This window comes from Drosophila serrata, unplaced genomic scaffold, assembly GCF_035046125.1.
Source record: "Drosophila serrata isolate PLE 108 unplaced genomic scaffold, ASM3504612v1 contig_293, whole genome shotgun sequence".
Taxonomy (NCBI): domain Eukaryota; kingdom Metazoa; phylum Arthropoda; class Insecta; order Diptera; family Drosophilidae; genus Drosophila; species Drosophila serrata.
In genome coordinates, this window is record NW_028257191.1 from 3,009,242 (window position 1) to 3,022,835 (window position 13,594).

General features: G+C 45.3%; 4 protein-coding genes across 6 annotated transcripts; 3 read left to right on the forward strand and 1 right to left on the reverse strand.

The window, feature by feature from the left end:
* Window positions 1–279: 279 nt before the first annotated feature.
* Alg14 (ALG14, UDP-N-acetylglucosaminyltransferase subunit) lies at window positions 280–933 on the forward strand. Its single transcript, XM_020952737.2, has one exon. It carries the CDS (start codon window positions 280–282, stop codon window positions 874–876), a length of 597 nt encoding a protein of 198 aa, XP_020808396.1. The 3' UTR covers window positions 877–933.
* Window positions 859–3,736, reverse strand: mh (DNA-dependent metalloprotease SPRTN). Its single transcript, XM_020952733.2, has 3 exons — window positions 3,361–3,736; window positions 2,844–3,296; window positions 859–2,784 (listed from the first exon to the last, which is right to left on the reverse strand). The coding sequence occupies exons 1-3, from the start codon at window positions 3,457–3,459 to the stop codon at window positions 970–972; spliced, it is 2,367 nt and encodes a 788-aa protein (XP_020808392.2). The 5' UTR covers window positions 3,460–3,736; the 3' UTR covers window positions 859–969.
* A 424-nt stretch (window positions 3,737–4,160) lies between these two features.
* On the forward strand, window positions 4,161–8,584 carry LOC110184316 (uncharacterized). Its single transcript, XM_020952805.2, has 5 exons — window positions 4,161–4,445; window positions 4,557–4,614; window positions 5,280–5,390; window positions 5,702–7,671; window positions 8,181–8,584. Exons 1-5 carry the CDS (start codon window positions 4,269–4,271, stop codon window positions 8,403–8,405), a joined length of 2,541 nt encoding a protein of 846 aa, XP_020808464.2. The 5' UTR covers window positions 4,161–4,268; the 3' UTR covers window positions 8,406–8,584.
* Window positions 8,585–9,706: 1,122 nt separating this feature from the next.
* LOC110184276 (uncharacterized) lies at window positions 9,707–13,543 on the forward strand. Of its 3 annotated transcripts, XM_020952746.2 has the most exons (4): window positions 9,707–9,870; window positions 10,126–10,413; window positions 11,919–12,083; window positions 12,196–13,543. In XM_020952746.2, exons 1-4 carry the CDS (start codon window positions 9,808–9,810, stop codon window positions 13,351–13,353), a joined length of 1,674 nt encoding a protein of 557 aa, XP_020808405.2. In that variant the 5' UTR covers window positions 9,707–9,807; the 3' UTR covers window positions 13,354–13,543. The 3 variants fall into 3 exon arrangements, with proteins under 3 accessions (XP_020808405.2, XP_020808406.2, XP_020808407.2); XM_020952747.2 differs by lacking the exon at window positions 10,126–10,413 and having other exon boundaries at window positions 9,718–9,870; XM_020952748.2 differs by lacking the exons at window positions 9,707–9,870; window positions 10,126–10,413 and adding an exon at window positions 10,420–11,665.
* The last annotated feature ends 51 nt before the right edge of the window (window positions 13,544–13,594 follow it).

Sequence of the window (13,594 nt, forward strand, 5' to 3'; positions counted from 1 at the left end):
AAAATCAGCTGAAGCGGACGATTCCAGCCTGGTTGCTGCGGCACTCAACGAAGCCGTGCTCCACACGCCATATTCTTCGACACCTTAGAGGAATGGAGCATACATTTATATGATAGCTATAAATTAATAATAAATTTAAAAAAGTCGCTCGATTTGCAGTGTAGTGTGACCGCTGTGTTTTAAGCTTTACATGCCATGCGAACGTGTTCAGTGTGACCCGTCTCTGAGCGCCATACAAAACTTTGTTATTGTTTTTAAAGTGCGTTTCTGACGAGGATTATGACCACAGTTAACAGATCCAACTCCCAGCCCGAGAATCCCACCTACGTGGTCTTGGGTTCCGGCGGCCATACGGCCGAGATGTGCCGGCTGACCCAGGCGCTACTGCAACAGGAGGACGCCAAGCAGGCGAGGAAATACCAACCCATAAGCTTCATCCTGGCCAGCAGCGATACAACATCCGAGCGCCAGCTAAGGGAGGCCCTGCCAGCGCCGATGATAGCCCGATCGGAATTCGTGAGGGTGCCGCGAAGCCGCAGCGTCGGACAATCCTGGTTCAGCAGCATTTTCACAACGCTTTGGGCGCTCCTCTGGAGCTGCTATTTGGTGTGGCGAGATCAGCCACGTTTGGTACTGTGCAATGGTCCCGGCACCTGTGTGCCCTTCTGCTATGCTGCCTACCTGTGCCGCCTGCTCGGACGCCTGCCCGGGCGATCCCGGATCGTGTTCGTCGAGAGCTTCTGCCGTGTGGAAAGCCTGTCGTTGAGTGGACGCCTGCTGCTGCCGCTGGCGGACCTCTTTGTGGTCCACTGGCCGGCGTTGGCCACCCGATATTCGCACAAACGAAACCTTTGCTACTTTGGACGCATTTTGTAATATCATTTATTTATTGAAGAAGGAATAACTAAACAATAATGATAAACTAAAAAACAATTCTTCATAGGTAATGGAGTGTTTGTGTGTATGGAATCACTTGCGCTTCTTGCCCGGACATATGTTGCGGTGAGCATCCAACTGGTGGCCCATCAGCTCCTGACCGCACTTCGGGCAGCCAACAGTTGGCTTGAAGAGGTTACGCTGGCGGCGTTGACGAGGAGTTAGCTCATCCTCGCTGGCCAGCATCGAGGTGTCGCTAGAAGAGCTCAGGTCGAGGCCGGAGACCTCAGACTCGGTGTAGCCGAATGTACGCAGCATTTCCTTGGTCGACGACGACTTTCGTTTGGTGCCGCCCGGGGGCGAAGTTTTCGCCTTGGTTCCTCCAGCACGTTTGAAGGAAGGCGGAGCCACGCGCTGAGTAATACTACAACCGTCCAAGTGATTGTCGAGATCGCTGCGCTTTAACTGATCGAAACATATCGGACAGGACACGATGTCGTTGCCTTCATTTGCGTGGTAGCCCCAGCTGGGTACAACGTCGTTCTGTTGACGGAACTCCCACAACAGCGATTCATGGTTGCCCAAACCGATTTGGCTAATCTCAGGATCATTGCTCTCATCTCGCTCATCATCGTTGTACTCGTCATCGATGAACAAAATGTTGTCTTTGTAGAAGCCAATCGATTCATCCTCCAGTACTTCGCGTTTTACATTCTGCGAGCGCTCCTGGCTGCTCATAGGAAAGCGTCTATCCGGCGGCCCCATGGACTCTTCATCATCGTCGGTATCGCTGTCAACGATTACCGTCGCTGTGTAGGCATCTGTATTTATTTCGTCGGTGGACTCCCAATGTTGTATTTCGGAGTCACTAGCTTCACGGCGTCGCTTTTTTGGGATAATTTGAAAGGTTTCGTCTTCCTTACGCTTGGTGCTGTTGGACTGAGGTTCTTCCGGATTATCGATTAAGTTCTGTTCGTTATTATTCATGAGATCAGCAGCAGGAGGCTCATCATCGACACTGCTGTTATCGTCCACAAGGTCTATCACAACTTTGGGAGCATCTCTGACTAGTACATCTTCGTCATAGCGCTCCCACTGTTCTGCTTCGGTATTGCTGGACACGCTTATCTCGCTGGGTGGGCACTTTTGCTTCTGGCCGAAGCGTCGTTCACGGATTTCACGAATGTTAATGGCATCGTTTGTGTTGTTTTCATTGTCAGCTTTGGGCATAGTGTAGCCCTGTTCGGCCTCTTTAAACGATGGAAATTTCTCGCGAATGGATGGCGCCGGTGGTTCATCTTCGTCGCTGTCGCGATTTAAATCCCCGAAGCTTCTTATATTAGATCCAGAGTTCTTTGGCTTTGCATTTGGCCAGGGGTTTTGGGATGTTAAGATGGGGCGGTCCTGTTGGGATTTCGTCGGTACAACGGCGCCCATTATAGCGTCATCGGTGGCTAGCTTCTTGGCCGGCGGCTTATTAAACCAATCGCGTATATCGCTCTTGGGATCAGCTACCGCAGGCAGAGCCTTTTTCGGCGCCTTAATGGCATTTTTAATGTCTTTCGGTGGCTTGGGTGCCTTCGGTGGCTTTGATGGTCCACTTACTTTCATAAATGTGCCGCCACAATCGCGCTGATGCTTCGCCCACCATTGGTCATTGGGACCGGGGGCCCGATTAGAGGTGCGTTTTACCCAGCCCTTGAAGGGAGTGTGGTTCTGGCAGATCCCATTGCAGCGCCAGATGTGCGTGCGATAGGCATCCACCTCGTCGTGGAAGCTGTGGTACACCGTGATGTTTGTGCCCGCCACTTTGTTGATCATCTGCATTTTTTGTTTAAAGTTGGGGCCATGTCCTCCATTGCCCTCGCGCACATTCAGAATGAAGAAGTAGGCGTGAATCATTTCATGCTGCAGGACCGAGACACATTACAATGAACGTAAAGACCAAATAGATGTATAATACTCACCAGTAGGGTCTCGACGAGATCTTTTCGTGGACGCAGCTTAAGTAGCGGCTCACTTAGACGGATGGTCACTTCTTGGATGTATCGATTGGACCGCTGGTAGCATATGCCAGCGCAAGAATACATGCGCTTGCTCCACTCAAGGACGACGCTGCCCAGGCGATCTTGAAAGAACTTGGCGTTGAAGCGTTGAAACATTGAATAGATGTCGGGGTTGGGGTCCACCAACTCCCACTCGGGATGAACCAGGTGCTGGGTCTGGTTAAGATAATCATTGGCAGGTGTCAGAGCCGCCGATTTGTTTGAAGCATTTTGATTGCGTTTCTCCTGCAGAGGTTTTGGATTCTGCACATTCGCACGTTGTCCCCCGTCTGGGTAAAGGAACTGAAGGCTGTTGTCCATGTCGCTGTCATTTATTTCAGCCTGCAGCCGCTTGGCGAACTGCAAGTCATTGTTCTGTGCATTCGGGGAAGTCAGAAAATTATAAAAGTCCCCTGTCCCGTCAGTTGCAGCTACTTACTTCATCTGCCTGCGAGCGGTTTGCCCCGGTGTCGCCGTTTAGATGCTTGTGCAAACTCACCGCCAACTGGTAGTCGGCGTCCTCAATATTTTCATCCATGTTACTAGTGCTTCAGCTTCCGGCAAGATCTGGAGCTTCACCAGTTGTAGGTTCTTTAAACTTGGAGGATGCGACGGAATAAGCGCGCCGCTCTACCGTACACCGTTCCCGTAAAAACACCAAAGTGTCGCGTTAAGCAATTTGCGATGAAGATATCGATATCAATGCAAAATTATCAATGTGAAAAACAACAAAATTTGGAGGAGTATTGAACAAAAATAAAATATAAAAGTTAGGCTAGTAAGTAATAATGCACAATACGTACGACTGGGTCAAATGATAAATACGATTTACGATAAATGAGATACAGGTCTGACTAGCATCTCATGACTACCTTTAATGCCAATATAAATGCATTGCATGCACATATGTATTTATGTACACGTATATGTGAAATAATTAATTTTAAGACCAAACATATACAAATTGTGGTTAGTTAACAAGCAAAATGAATTAATATAAACATTTTAGCTTATCGAACATCTTACATCTCTAATAGATTGGCGCACTTTTTTGCATTTTCGACTACATTTCAAAAGAGGCGCGCATGCGCACACTTCTAGCGATGTTAACTCGGCTATAATTGTTCGCACTGCACTAATATCTGACTGTATGGCCAAAATAATCGCAAATTAAAAGAAAAGCCGATCCCAGAAGTCAAGGTAAAATCAAAACAAAAAAAAAAAACTCCGATACCAGAAGTCAAGGTATCCCCAAAAATAATCGAAATTCCGGCCGCCATTTTATTTTCTCGTTCACTTAGCTTTTACCGCGCAAGCCGTTCGGGTGTCTCCTGCAAAGTGTTCAACATGCCGGTCGTGAAGCATCTTACTAAGCGCCAAAAAAAGCGCATGAAATCACGGGAAAGTGCAAGTGTTAATGAGAGTAAAAGTGACAAAAACCAACAGAAGAAGCAGCAAGCCAATGGCGGAAAAAACGCAGTTACTAAGCCGAATCCACCGGCAAATGCAGCCCCAATACCCAAAGTTAGTGCACCTAATTATTTTCTTAGCTCTTGTACATTTTCAAGCTTTCACAAACCTTGCTTCCTGCCATCTCCTAACCCTGTGCCCTTTGCCTCTTTTCCTTATCTGCAGGTAGCCACCATGCCAGCAGTGGAGAGGTCCCTAGCCGTGTGTCAGACACCATTGTTCAGTAAGTTTCATATCTCGTGTATCCGGCGTCCTAAAAAAAAGACCTCAACAGTTTTTTTAGCAGACTGCGCGGCGCCGACAAAACGACAATTCCTCGAAAAGATCGCGTAATGTACGCCAAAACAAATCCCATGGCATCCGGTGCCAGAAGCACAGAAAAACTTCTTGTTTTGCCTTTCTTCTATTAATTACCCTTCGGCATTTCTTCTGTCAATATTATTACGAGTTTCAGATAACTCGGTGCCACAAAAAATCAAAATTAAAGTTTGCAACTTTTTTTTTTGTTTCTGGGAAATCGGGAATTTTTGTTTTCGACCTTGTCGCGCCATAGTCTTCCCTCTCGCTCTTTTTGTCGCGTTGAAGTCCGCCATTTTTGCGCGTTTGAGTGTTGGAAACTGGGAGATCTGGAAGAATGCACGCTAACGTTTCAATATGAAAGCGACAAACAACAACATTTGATTATTCCGGCTACATTTTTCTGATGTTTTTTTTAACGGTAATTCGGTTAGCCATATTCCACATAGTGGTGAATTCGGTGTATATGCTTGTTGGTGCACGTGTTGGTTTCAAACAAAATGGAGTTGGGTCTTGTGTTTAATTTAAAATAAGGACAGGTTTTTATTATGCCTCTCTCCTATTTTTGTGTTCTCGTCTCTGCCAATAAAGTAAACGCCGATTTGGAACAAGTGGGACCGAATGTTTGGCGCGTACGGATGGTTATTTGTTTCGACTATATCCAACTTGGCATCGTGTCACTGATCCATGTTATTCCTCTAGGTATTTATACTCGCTTTTTAATAGTACAAGAAAACAACAATCCCCCATAATATTATTATTTTTAAAGAAGGTTTTACTTAATAAGCTAATCTGGATTTGTCCCAAGTCTCCTCTAAAAATTCATGTGGCTAACAGTTTGTACTAAATAACATTAATTAACAATAAAATAAATACAAAATAACAATAAAGCCGGAGATTGTTTTTCACAAAAATGTTAAGTCAATGGTTTAAGTGGGGGAACGTGTGTTTACAATCATTTATATTTATATTTCATGTTTTTAATATTATTCTTTTTTCTCTATCCACCACAGACCCCACTGCGGAATCCTCGCCGGCTCCTTCGGAGGTGCCTGCTTACAAAAACCAAATGAACAGTACCAAAAACAACAAATTTAAAATCGTTAGGTACTACCGCCAGCCCTCAGATCGACTCTTGCGCCATTTGATCTCAGCTGAGTACTATAAAAAAATTCAAGGAGCTTATGAAAGGTCCGCTCTTTGTAAATTGAAGAGGCTGCAGGTCAAGAAAAGGAAGAAACAAGCAGCTATTGCCACAAGACCAACAAAATCAACAAAATATGTACCATTTCCCGAAAGAGCAGCCAAAGCTCCTGAACTTAATCGCTCCGTGAAACCAGAAACGGTAGCTGCACCACCACAAGCTGATGCAGCCGCAGGAGGCCAAAAGGAGCGTCAGATGGACCTCGGACCCATGTCGTTTCAGAGATATATTACCGGATGCGTTGACTGGATGTATCCAGCTGAATATCCCGTTGAGCCGCCACCCATGCCCAGTACTCCCAAGATGAACCCCATCGGGTACGAGATGCTGGTCAAGAAGGGGAGACTCCGCGATTTGGCTGGTTCTGCTGATCGACAGCGGCAAGATGCAGAGGATACTGTGCTACGGATTGCTATGCAGATGGATGCAATGCAGTTGCAGTCCATGACACCGGATGATTTGGAGCTGGCTGTCTTGACAAGTGGTTACACTGTCAGCGAATTGGCCTACCGCCCCGTTGAACGTGCCAACTGGATGTGCGATGCGATACTTAATATTTTGGATGAGCCGAAGCAGACGGAAGAACCCGGCAACGTATGGGGATCGAGCAGCACCATGGGTTCCAATAACTATATGTCACAGCAGCGGTCCCCACCAGATTTCTTTCTGCCTCCCTCAGGCGAAGAGATTCGCGCCCAGTTGGACCGCGCAAAGATGGATCGCGCACAGATGGATTGCGCCCAGATGGACCTTGCCCAGATGAACCATGCCCAGATGAACCTTGGCCAGATGGATTGCGCCCAGATGGACCTTGCCCAGATGGACCTTGCCCAGATGGACCTTGCCCAGATGAACCGTGCCCAGATGGACCTTGCCCAGATGGACCATGCCCAGATGAACCGTGCCCAGATGAACCGTGCTCAGATAGACTGCGCCCAGATGGACCGTGCCCAGGCTCAGGTGTCAGAAAGGCCGTTGCCACCACCCATTATCCCATATTCAGTTCAGCAGCCAACATATGAGCCTTTTACAATGCCACCAACAACATATGAGACAATGCCACCAACATATGAGACAATGCCACCCACATATCAGACAATACCACCCACTTATGAGACAATGCAACCCACATATGACACTGGCATAATTCCAACAACATACAAGATTGATCAGATGCGTGAGCATCAGCAGGAGCCACAGGCTCAATTCTTGAATCTTGCACAGCCACCGCCACCGCCGCCGCCGCCGCCGCCTCCTCCTATGATCAGCTCTCCAGCAGTCATCAATCGCCGCGTCTCTAATAACCAAATGCGTGGCCGAAACTTTTATCGTGGGGGCAAAGGACGCTCATGGCAGAATCAGCGTACTCAAAATTGGCAGCAGACTCGCCAGTATGAGAACAACTACCAAAACTATGGCGACCGGTACAATCCTTATTATCAGCAGCCGCAGATGATGCAGAATTATAACTTAAACATGACACATCCGAATCAAATGGCTCCACCCATGGAGTCAAACAACGGCATGATGACCATGGGCCCTCCGCCAGTCCACAGCTATGGCCAATATCAGAATATGCCATATGTCCCGATGGGGTATTACCCAGGATATCCATATCCAGGATCACAGCCATTGGCCCATCAGCAAGTCAATTTTGTGCCACCGCCACCAAACAATCACTTCAACTACAACCATTTCGCGTCCATGATGCCGCAGCAAATGCATCCAAATATTCACAACAATGGCAATAATGTGCAGCAGATGCAGCCTCAACAGCAGGTTGGTTATCATTCAATATTTTTTCCAGGCTATACTTCTTGGTATCAATATGGGTATCCTCCGGGATATGTTATGGTTTATCAAACTGGTTACTTTTCGCCACAGCCTAACTTGCAGTAAGACGCCTTTTTTGGCTCCATCAGGTTCGTCGTCGGCTCTTTAATCCAAATGATAAACTAATTATGATTGGCTTGCTAATATACTCAGTTTGGGACTGTGGTCTACGATTTCCAAACTAACTACGTTTGTTTAAAACTGTAAAATCTCTACTCGATACTCATTAATTTATTAACTAATTTTCAGTGATATGGAACTCTATTCAATCATTTTTAAATAACGAATCTTGAATCTATTTCTTTTCTGTATTTATATTTAATATGTTTTAATATGTTTGATAACCGTTTATTATTAATTGTGATTAAACCTCGAGTTGGCTAAAACCCTTTACTGTATTCCATTTCAATTGTTTAAACTAATTAATCATTTCTTTTTGTTTCTTTACAATGCAGAAATTCAAGAGACCAGTAAACAAGTACCCGACATGGGAAGGTGCGAAACCACAGGGATATGTTCCCTTTGCAGCAGCTATGCCTTCTCACATGGCCAGTGATAATCCATATCCAGTTAACTACCCGGTTCCCCATGCTCCTGAAAAAAAAGAATTCACACTGAACGACAACCATTTTCCACCACTGCCCGTTCCATTGAAATCTCGAAAAGTGAAGGGGAAATAACTAACTAATTCATTCATCTTAATATTCAAAGAAACTCCGAAGTGCCTTTCAAATCAACACAATGAAGCGAGAAACGAAATTAAATACTTACATAAAATATTAGGGAACACAGGAATGCATCTTAAACCCAAAAAAAAAAAAGAAACGAATTTGCTAATGTATACATCTTTTTTTTTTTTGTTTAAAACAAGAACGAATAATGTAATTCTTACATTTTTTTATATTTTAATGAACACAGAAATTTGAAAACATGTTTATATGAAATGAAAAAAGGGTAATGTAATCCTTACATATTATTTTAAGGAACACAGGAATGGATTTTAAATCAAAAGAAGCAAGCAATTTACGAATGTATACCCCTTTTTTTTTGTTTAATACAAAGATGAATAATGTAATTCTTACATATTTTAAGTAACCCAGGAATGCATTTTGAAACAAAAACTGCAAGCAATTTGCGAATTTATACCTCATTTTTTGTTTAATACAAAGAAGAATAATGTAATTCTTACATTATATTTAAAGTAACACAGAAATGGATTTAAAATCAACCAAGCAGTTTGTTATTGGAAGCGAGAAAGAATAATGTAATTCTTATGAAACAAAAGCAACGAATATGCGAATGTACACCTTTTTTTGGCTTAGATCGACAAAGAATAATGTAATTTTTAAATATTATTTGAAGAAACATTAAATTGCCTTTAAATCGAAACAAGCGGTCGATTTGCGAATATAAAACTGATTTATGAGAAATGTAATTCTAACATGAAAGCTTAAGGAATATTGAAGTGCTTTAAACAAAACAACCAAGAAAATATATAAATGTAAGGTTTTTTTAATATTCGAAAAAATTTAAAACTTTTCGAATAGAAGCGTTTTTTCCATATTTTTACTTATTTTTTCGCCTTTTTTTTCTTTTTTTTCTCTTACATTTTTTTAATATTTATATATCAATATTTAATAAATTATAAAAGATCTCAGACATGAAGAACTTCAAAAAGGCACTGATAAAATGAAACGAATAAACAAACATAAAGACAAACATATAATGCATAATGTTTTACTTCAATAGGGTATTAAAATTCGTTTATAGGTAATTAAAAATAATATCTTGTTGAAGTAACTTGCATAAGTGAAGGCCCAATTAATCGGTTTTTTTAATTCCCGTAGCTTTAGATAACTTCGCGGCAATAATCGATATGGGAAAGCTACTCAAAAGGCGATAATTTTACGCGATGTATTTGTAAACGTGTAAAATGCCTATCTACATGTGTAAGTTGTAAAATACAATCGATACATGATATCGATACAATCAATCGTATCGATAATATCGATAGTGCCAGATGTATTGACTAAATTTCGTGTCGCACCTTTCGGCGCTTAAACCCATTTTTTGCGAATTACAATGGAGGCGCTGGTGAATTACAGTAGCGAGGACGACCAAGAGGATGCCGGCTACCAGATACGGGTAAATATAAAAAACCCCGCTGAGTCGGGCGCAGCTGAAAAACAAAAAGATAGATACCCAATGTCAGAGGCATTTTGTGTACACCTCGTCTGTGTGCGTGTGTGTGTGTGTATGTGCTGGCGTGCGTGCAAGGCGTTAAAATATATAGAAAACTGATCCCACAATCCCCTATTAACTCTAATTTAGTTGTGTATTTAGTGCTTTAGTAAAATAATGCGAATTTGCTGTTTCTGAATAGTTGCAAAATTCCCCTAGGCACCACAACAACAACAACAACAGCAGCAGCATCTGTACCATGCAGCCAAGGGGAAAACAACCGTAAAGCAGAGGGCCAAAAACAACATCAATAGTAGTAGTAACAACAGCAACAATAACAATATCGGCAGCAGCGACGGTGACGGCGACGCCTATGCCGGCAGAGAGAGCGTCGGCAACGGCGGCAGCCCCAGAGAAAAGCCGAAAAAACGCCATCACACTCCACCGCTGTCGACGTCGCAGCAGCAGCATCACCACAGGAGCAGCAGCAGAGGCCGCATAGATGAGGTAAAGAATTGATGTTCCACAAAATCGATATATACATACATATATCCTCAATTGAGACAGTCTCAATCAAATGTGCGTGTGTCTGTGTATCCGTAACTATGGGTTGGAGCGACATGCGACATTTCTTTCCGCTGCCAGCGCCCAGCATCGATGCTGACATCTTCACACACATAACGGACAAACGGCAAACAGTGGCGGGCAACCCAATAGGCAACCATGCACAAATAGTACAAAAGCCCAGAAATCAATAGCACGGTTGCACCTTCTCCACGTGCCAGCGTACTCAGCCTTGTTCTCAATTCCACTTGGAAGTGTCAAAGGCGTCTTTGTCTAGTTATATATCCTGGCATTTATAAATCGATTAATCAATATTTACCCTATTCAAGGGTAAGTTCACTAAGTTCTTGGCAATTTACTATCGGGTTTTTAGAGATATATTAATTATTTAAAACCCAAATCTCTCCTACTTAAATATTCAAGGAATACGATTACATGTGAGATTATCCTGTCTTGTGCCACCCGCCACTGTGCTCTGCCCTGTTCTATTACAGTCTCCTCCTTCTGACATTGGATTCTTTCGATCTGACCGATCGGTGTGACATGCGGCGCTGCTGTGTCTTGCTCCAACCCAACCCCCCTTCGCCAAATGAAAAATGTATAATTTTAGCCTCTGCCAGCATAAATCCATAAATTTGTCTCCTTTTGGCTTCGTTCAGTATTCTTAAACGAAAAAACCCATGTCGGTCCGCTTTGTGTGATTGCACACTTTGTTGTTGTTGTTTGTTCGGCCTCAGTTTAGTTAAGTTTTACCATTTTATATGCCAATTAATATTTAAATGACTAAACTCTACCATTTTATTATCATTGTTGTTGTTATTATGTAAACGAAACCAAACCAAACCAAAACCAGACCAAATCAAAAACACTTTCCAAAAGAAAAAAAGAAAAATTAAAAAGTAAATCCTGACCAACGACCATTGACGGTTCCTCTTCGATCGTGGCAATCGAGCGATTGCCAATAACCAAATCGTGACAATCGAACTGATTTGTAGAGTCTAGGCTTGTGTGTGTCTCCGTGGCTGTGCTGTGGTGGTGTGCTCGTGTCCAGGACACGATCGCACAACATACACACGTCCGCCCGCCCGCACATACACACTCACACACACACTCTCCCTCACTGGTGGTGCGAAAGCGAAAGCAAGAGAGAAAGTGAATGAGAGAAAGAGAGAGATTGAGAGGGAGCCGCACGAAAGTGAGTATACCAAAATGAGATCAATATCGATCAAAAACTTAACTACTCTCTAAGTAATCTAGGAGTAATCTAGGATCTAGGATACGGAGCACAGATCCCAGAGGACCAGCCTCCGTTCGGTTCCCCAGCCGGTGGCCACATCGATTCGAATCATTCTAGCCCCTAGATTGTAGATCTTTTCCTGCCTAAGGACTGGGACAGATTTTCTTTAATGTAACTCTTCTCGGTGGGCTTTGCCCTCTTGCCGTTTCAGGATACGCAGCAGAGTCGCCATCAGCGCCAGGAGCGGGACAGGGATCGAGATAGGGAACGGGACTGGCACAGGCACAAGGATCGTGAGCGTGACAGGGAGCGGGAGCGAGAAAAGCGTGATCTGGACCGCGGCAGGGAAAAGGAGCGTGACAGGGATCACAGTAAGGTGAGTTCTAGTCTCACGTATGTAACTGGAAAATATGCATAAAATGTGCCCGTGCCTCAGGAATACTTTCCTGATCAAATGTTCAATACTGACCTTGGTTCTTCTCTTGCAGAGCGAACATCGTCATCATCGTACCAAAGATAGCCACGGCCACCGGGAGCGTGAGAGAGAGCGTGATCGGGACAAGGAACGCGAGAGAGAGCGGGAGCAGCGAATTCGCGACAAGGATCGTAGGCGTTCGGAGAAGAGTAGTCGGCACCACAGCGGCAAGGATCAGCGTCATCACCACAACTCCTCAGCTTCCTCCGCCGCTGCATCTACTGCTCCCACAAACGCATCTGCTCAGCGCCGCTCCTACGATGACCGCAGTGGTCGTTGGCGCCGTGATTCCCGCTCTAGATCCCGCACGCCCACGGGAACGCCACCCTCTCGTCGCCGTCAGCAGGCGCAGCAGCATCAGCAGTTGCGCAAATACCGCGAACGTGACTCTAGCAGCCGCTCCCGATCTCCCAAGGATGAGCAATCCCAGGCGCTCCGCGAAGGAGCTGTATCCGGGACTCACCTGCTAAACAAGCCCGGCGGCGGATCCTCATCAGCTGCCTCTGTGGCAGCAGCGGCTGCTTTGGCAGCCGCCAATGCAGCAGCCGCAGCTATGGCGGTGGCATCCTCTGGAAGCGGAGGAGCCAACGTTGGCGGCAGCGGGCTTCTGCCCACGCCTAACTACGCACCCAAGATACCTTCGCTGATGTCCCTCGAGCTGACCACACCAGCGGTAGCAACTCCTGCGGTGGAACCTATCCAGCTGCCCAGCTACTACAATCCGGGCATCATCAATGCCAATCGCTACGCGGAACAGCAGCAAAAGCGGAAGCTTCTGTGGGGCTCCAAGAAGAGCGAGGACTCGGCGAACAAGTGGGGCAACGCCCACTTTTCCCAGGACTCGGACGGCAAAGTGGCCTCGAAGTTTATGCGGCTGATGGGCATCAAGAATGCTGGCTCCTCCGGTGATGGAGATCCTAACAGCAGTAGTGGAGCTACCGAGCCTGCGGAGGCCAGCAATGGTAATATAGCCAGCGATGGTGGATCGGGCGTAGCTTCTAGCGGATCAGCTCATGCTGGCGGAGCAACCGGAGCAAGCGTCCCGGCCGATGTCCAGCTGCGTCAACGTATGTTCTCCAACATGGAGCAGCAGTACGAGATGGCAAGAGCGGCCACGCACACAATGCGCGGCGTAGGTCTCGGTTTCGGCTCCCAGCCACGCTCTTTCTAGATAAAGGATCAGTGGATGCGGAAGAGAGCAGAATAAGATGGAGGAGGAGGAGGAGGAGCTCCAAACCAGGCTGTAAATACCATGCCAATCACTCAACTCATTAGTCATGTCGAGCTGTTTCCCCCAAACCCTCTTAGTTTGTGTTAAGCCAATGTTTTTTTTTAATTTAAAAATAAACGTTGCAAGAAAAGAATATGTACCCTTTCCTGTTTAAGTACTACTAATTACTAATTGTAATGGT